We start from the raw sequence: 6,559 nt of genomic DNA on the forward strand, positions 1-6,559 counted from the left end.
ACGCCTAGCCAGGATGTCAGTCTGGAAGGGTGAACCCATAGGAAGGCTTGCAGCACCTGCCTCTTGAAGAGCAGAAACAGGAGCTATCGCCCAAGATGTAAGATAAAATGGGGGTGAGGGGGGTCAGGATGAGGGAAGAGAATGGGGAGGGGGCTCGAGGAGGGAGTTCTGAGCTTGGGCCACCCTCCTCCCACCCCAAGGGGCTCAAACCAGCCTCGCCGCGGCCACTGCAGAGACGGGAATCAAAACATGGACCCACGGCTGCCTCACCCCGCCGATGCCTTTGCAGTTAAGTGCCTTGGACATGTGCCCTCACATTGGAACTGGCTGTTGCTGGGGACTGAAACGGCCTGTGTATTCCCAGGGGCGAGGGCAGCACCAAAGGCTGCAGTCCCCAAGGCCCTGAGCCCGGCAGCCTTCTGTGTGAGCCGGAGGGGAGGACATTCTTTTACACCCTGTGTGTTCTATTTTTGTTTCTTTGTTTTCTTTCCTCTGCCTTCTCGTTTTCTACAGAGCCCAGGGCGACAAGACGTGCAGGGTGAAGAGTAAAAGGCAGCTCAGATGCCCCGCAGGGCTGGGCTGAGCTGAGCGCCAGGCCCCCACCACCAGGGGGCATCCATCCTCTCCGGGTCTCTCTAAACTGCTCAGCGGAAAGCCTGGCCCTGGTGGCTCAAGTCTGGAGTGTTCTTGGAGGGGTGGGCTGGGAGGGGGCCCCAAGTGTGAGGACCTGCACTCCTCAGCCGAATGTGGCTTATTACCCCCATTACCACAACGGGCCGGAGGAGCCTCTTACACTGCTAACCCAGAGGATTCAGGGCGTAGACAGGGATGCAGACAGCTGCTGGAAAGCACTGGAAAGACAGAGTCCTGTGACTCAAGGAGCACTGGACGCGGAGTCAGGAAAGCACGCTGCGCGGCCCCTGCTCTTCATGTGACCTTTCCCTCTCTGCTAGGTTTGTTTTCTCATCTGTAAGCAAAGGCGTGTGTGTGTGTGTGTGTGTGTGTGTGTGTGGGTGGTGCGGGGGGCTCCGTGGTACCCAAGCGCCCTTCAAGCTCTGACCAAAGACAGATTCCTTGAGGAACCTTGAAGAGGGCAAAGGGAAGAGCTGGAGAAAAGGACCAAAGAACCGAAACAGCCGCCGTTTGCTCCCCCAGCGCAGGAGCGCCTGGCATCACGCTGAGTCAGCGCGGGGGCAGCGGGGCCCTCACCCGCAGGCGACTTTGAGGGCGTACCCACACTCTCGCCAGCTCCCAGCCCTGCTTCGGACCCCACCACCCACATATCCCCGCCTGGGTCTCCTATCGCTGGCTCAGGCATCTCCCCACCCGTCGCCTGGAAAGGGCTCGGAGTGAGTGGGGTCTTCTGTGGTGGGTACCGGGCGATGACCCTGACCCGGGTCTCCCTGAGAGGTCAGCTGCGCCAGGCAGGCGCTCTCCGTCCTCACAGCGCCAACCTTCGCCTCCCTAGCTGCTCCACCCCACCCTGGACACCGGCGATGGGGAACAGACCCGGGAGGCAGGAGAGCTCTGGGCCGGGTGGATCCACCGCGGAGGCGGGTAATGCACCCGGGCACCGGGGACGCGACGTCGTTCCGGTGACCGAAGCTTGTGGAGTTGCCTCCACCCGGGGATTCCCGGCCCCCGTTAAAGCGAATCCTCCCCACTTCTCCCCCAGTCTTGGGAGCCTGGGCCCTCAAGGTTCAAGAAGTCAAGAGCCTTGAGAAATGCAGTGTGCAAATATATTGACTTTATTTGTCTCCGTTCGGGAGTCTCACAGACATATCCAGGTAAAAAGAGCGTTAAATAAACGCCGTCAGCCATCGCAATGCAAAAATAAATATCAATCCTCCGGCCACAGCAGCAGCTGCGCTGCACCCCAAGTCCCATCGGCCGCGCCTAACAATTATAAAAGTGTTCAGCGAGAGTGTGTGGGAGTGAGTGTGAACGGGTGTGCGCTGGGGGGCACGGTGGAGCCATGTGCAAAATCGGAGTTGCAAACCATCGGACAAGGGCATGGAGCGGCTCTCCGGGAAGCCCTGGTGACCCGGGGCGACTCGGCGAGGGTGCGCCTCCCCGCACACACTCACAGCAGAGTTCGTACTGGGAGGAGTTAAAAAATAAACATTTACAAGGGCAGAGAAAGCGGGCCCCCTCCCTGGCGCCCCGGCGCGCGCTCCCGCCCAGGGCGAGCGCAGCTCGGGGAGCCCCGACCAGTTCGTAGCCGGGTGAGGGTGCAAGCGCTCGAGGGGCGGCGGCCCCCGGTTCTCGGGGGGACCCCGGGGGGCGGGGCCCCTAGGGGTTCGCACATCTGTCCCCGGCGGGCCGCCGAGGCGCGCGAGTCCCGGCTGCGGGCGGCGCCCCTCACAGGGCCGAGTCGGAGTCGCTGGAGTCCAGGCTGTTCCTCAGTTTGCAGCTGCCGAGCTGCTCCCTCTGCAGCGACAGGCTCTGCGTGCTGCGGCGCAGGCACTCCAGGCTCTGCAGGAACGACTTCTTGGCCTTCTCTTCCTCCATGGGGGACACGCCCTCTTCCTCCACCTCCTGGATCTCGTCGAAGGTCACCGGCTGCGTCTTGAAGCGGGACTGGCGCGGCCGCCGCAGCCGGCCCTTGCCCTTGGACAGCTTGGCGGGCCGCACGGGCTGTGGGAACTCGTCGGCCAGGCACACGAAGTGCGGCATCACTGCCTGGTAGCTGGAGCAGATGCCCATCAGCTCGCCGGGCTTGGCGGCCGCCATGGCGCTGCCGGCGTCTTCGGGGCCGGACGGCGGGGCGGCGGGGCTCTCCGGGGGCGGCCGCTGCGCCGGGGCCCCCCGGGAGGCAGCAGCCTGGGGCTCGCCGGGCGGGGGATCCAAATCTGCTGCGGGGTGGCGGCGGCCCTCGCGGGCCCGGGTCGGCGCTCCTCGGGAGGGCAGGCGGACCCGTCGAGGGGTGCGGGGCTACGGGGGCGCTGCTCCGCTGCGCTCCGAAGCGCTCGCCGCCGCTGCTGTCGCCGTCTGCCCCGCGGCGGCCCGGCTCGCCGCTTATATAGCCGGCTCCTGCCCCCACGGCTGCGAGCTCGGATGACAGCGAATGCCTTTTAAAGCGTGCGCGCCCCGCGCCCTTCCGCCTGACGTCGCCCCGCCACTCTGGGAAAGTCGCGGCTCTTTCCCCAGCGCCGCCCGCCAGCCCGGCTCCGGAAGGCAGGCCCCGCCCGCGCGGGTTCCGGGAGCATCCGAGGCTCCGGAGAACGCTGCGGAGCAGGGGCGCAGGGTGGCCCCGGAGCACGGGTCCTGCCCGCCCTGGGATCCCCAAGTGTGGACCAACCGCGGCGGCCGCGGGGGCGCACGTCCGCCTCTCCAGCCTCCTAATCCCAGAGGCGCACAATCCAGGCGCTTGGTTATTTGGCCGCGCGGGTTCTGCGCTGAGCGCGCGGGGCGGGGGCAGCCCCCAGTCTCCTTGCTGCAGGGAGAGCCAGGCCACCCGGGCTCCCCAAAACTGAGTTCCGAGGAGGACTGGGTGTCCTCTGGATCCATGCCACCTCCCTCCCCAAACACACACACGCACACACACGCGGGCACGAATACAAACACACCCGATTTTTCCAGTCCACTGCTCTTCCCTGTCTTCTGTTTGTCTCCTCACTACCCGCACCCCCCAAGTCCCTCGCGCACCCCCATTCGTGGTCAGAAAAATGACACTTAGATATGGCACTAACAACAACAATAATGATAACTAACCATCTGGAGAGCTTTACTCCAAGCTAGGCAGTGAGCTGTGTTTTACATATATTATCCTACTTCATCTTCCTAACAGCCCTGTGAGGTAATTCGTATTTTCCCAGTTTTACATATGAGAAAGTGGGGGCACAGAGAGGATAAGTAATTAGGCCATTAGAGACTGCTGGGGAAAAGCGGGCTCCACTCCAGAGTCCATGCTCTCATAGTCCCCTGGTAGGGGTTGATACCTACCAGTGCCCCCATGGCTGGCTTCCAAGAGCAGGTCCCCTGCCCCGGGGTTCCCAGACTCCCAAGAGGAAACTGTGAGCATTGCTCTGACACACAGCCCTAGGGTGCCAGCAGCCAGCTCACAGGGCTGCTGAGAAAGGAGGGAATCCATGGAATTTGGCCTCCATTCCTTCCATAGCCATTCAACAAAGATTTATTGAGAACCTACTGTGTACCAGCTCAGGAAAGTCCCTGCGCTCATGAAAGTGACAGTCTAGGTAAGGGGGCGGGACAGACAATAAACACCTAAACAAGAAATGTACGGTGGGTGGTGTGATAGCGATGCAGATGGAGAGGTGGAGGGGGGCGCAAGGGAGCAAGGAAAGGCTCCCCAGAGTGGGTGATATTTAAGGTGCCCCCCGAAGGACAACTGTAGCACCACCAAGTGTTTAATAGATGCCACGCTCTGAGCACTTTTTATGCATTAACTCATTTAATGTGTTCACTATTTTATTTAATCCTCTTAGCAGCCCTGGATAACAAGTACTTTTACTATCCCCATTTACAGATAGGAAAACCAAGGCACGGAGAAGCTAAGAACCTTTCCCCAAGGTCACACAGCTAGTAAGCAGCAGAACTGAGATTCAAACCCAGGCGACTTAGCTCCTAAGCCCTCTCGCTTACACACTACACTGAAGCTGTCTGCCCCATGGAGGACAAAGAAGGAACCGGTGTGTGACCAGTGCGGGGAGAATGTTTAGGGCTGAGGGAATGCGGTGTAAAGACAGTGAGGCAGGAAGGAGCTTGGCTTCTTCCAGGAACAGCAAGAAGACCCATGTGGCTAAAGTAGAGGGGGCAAGGGGCATGAGAAGTAAGGACACTCACGGAAGGCCTTGAGGGCCATGTTAAGGAGTTAGCATTTTCTTTTTAAAAAATTTATTTATTTATTTTAATCTTTATTAGACGATAGTTGATTTACAATGCTGTGTTAGTTTCGGCTGTATAGCAAAGTGAATCAGTGATATATCAACATATATCCACTTTTTTAGATTCTTTTCCCATGTAGGTCACTACAGAGTACTGAGTAGAGTTCCCGGTGCTTTACAGGAGGTCCTTATTAGTTATCTATTCCACATATAGTAGTGTGTATATGTCAGGAGATTGCATTTTGTCCTAAGGGCTATGGTAAGGCACTGGAGCATTCTGAGCAGGGGAGCTCCGTTCTACGTTTTCAAAAGCCCACTCTGGCTGCCGTGTGAAGAGTAACTGGAAAGGCTAGGGGAAGAAGCAGGGATCCCACATAGAAGATCGTTACATAACCCTCAGATGTAAGACACTGAGGACCTGGATGAGAGTGAAGAAAATGGAGCTGTAGGGAAGTGGTCAGATTTGGGATTTGTCTGGGGATAGAACTGAGAGAACTTGCTGATGGACTAGATGGCGGGAGGAGGTGTTGAGGGGAGGGGGGTGGAAATCAAGGCCGACATCTCTGTATTTGGCCTCAGCAAATGTTAGATGGTGGTGCCACTGATACAGGGGAGGGGTGTGGGGAAGAGAAGGTTGGGGAGGGGAGGGCCATTGTGGGGTTGGGGTCTGCAGGTTACCCATCAAAATCCACTACCCACCAGGGTGATGCCTGAAATGATCATATTAGAACCATATTATGTGAAAGAAAAATTCACTTCTCTAATCCTAAAGCCACTGTATTGGGGAGTTACCTTTTTTTTTTTTTTTGCAGTACGCGGGCCTCTCACTGTTGTGGCCTCTCCCGTTGCAGAGCACAGGCTCCGGATGCGCAGGCTCAGTGGCCATGGCTCACGGGCCCAGCCGCTCCGTGGCATGTGGGATCTTCCCGGACGGGGGCACGAAACCGTGTCCCCTACATCGGCAAGCGGACTCTCAACCACTGCGCCACCAGGGAAGCCCGGGAGTTCCTTTTAATAGCAGCTTAGCAATACTCTGATACAGAAATTGGTACCAGGAATGGAAAGCTTCCATGTATAACAACCCTAAAACATGTGGCACTGGCTTGGCCAACAGGTGGTGAGCAACATGGAAACACATACTGGAGAATGGAAAACCAGTGACCCTTGTTATGTTGTGACAAAACGTTTAATAAAAACATTACCTGTGATAATTTGGAAGGCAGACCACATGCCTACTTGAGCCACTAATTCTAGAGAAATGGTTGGAAAGAACCAAAAACATTTGCATGTGTTGGCTGCTCGATGCTGCCTTTAGCAAAGATACTACAAGAAAGAGATTGGCTGGTTTGCAAGAAGAGATGAACAGAAAAGGAGATAACATAGAAAATCACTGTCCTCAGGGTTGGAAAAACCAACTGGTTTTGCCCAAAGAACAGGAGATCAGACGCGCTCAGAGCCTTTCTCAAAGCCTGTCTATTAGGCCAAACAATAAGCCAAACAAAGGAATCACCCTTGTGGCAAAGTATTCTCTTAGGGGTATAGCCTTGTCATCCAAGTCTATTATTTCAGATGTCCTTAGGGACTTTTAAACTTTCATTTAAAATGGGAGAGAAAGGGCTTCCCTGGTGGCGCAGTGGTTGGGAGTCCGCCTGCCGATGCAGGGGACACAGGTTTGTGCCCCAGTCCGGGAAGATCCCACATGCCGCGGAGCG

The 6,559-nt window shown here is 57.4% G+C and overlaps 1 protein-coding gene across 1 annotated transcript; it reads right to left on the reverse strand.

Annotated features, from left to right (window-relative positions):
* Positions 1 to 1,078: 1,078 nt before the first annotated feature.
* On the reverse strand, positions 1,079 to 3,611 carry LOC307190740 (uncharacterized protein C11orf96 homolog). Its single transcript, XM_079930131.1, has one exon. It carries the CDS (start codon positions 2,731 to 2,733, stop codon positions 2,362 to 2,364), a length of 372 nt encoding a protein of 123 aa, XP_079786257.1. The 5' UTR covers positions 2,734 to 3,611; the 3' UTR covers positions 1,079 to 2,361.
* Between the last annotated feature and the right edge of the window lie 2,948 nt (positions 3,612 to 6,559).

This window comes from Stenella coeruleoalba (genome assembly GCF_951394435.1).
Source record: "Stenella coeruleoalba genome assembly, chromosome: 8".
NCBI classification, from domain to species: Eukaryota; Metazoa; Chordata; class Mammalia; order Artiodactyla; family Delphinidae; genus Stenella; species Stenella coeruleoalba.

What these genes read in the sequence shown, in the direction of transcription:
- LOC307190740 (XM_079930131.1), bottom strand. Translation starts at nt 2,733, where the DNA reads ATGGCGGCCGCCAAGCCCGGCGAGCTGATGGGCATCTGCTCCAGCTAC.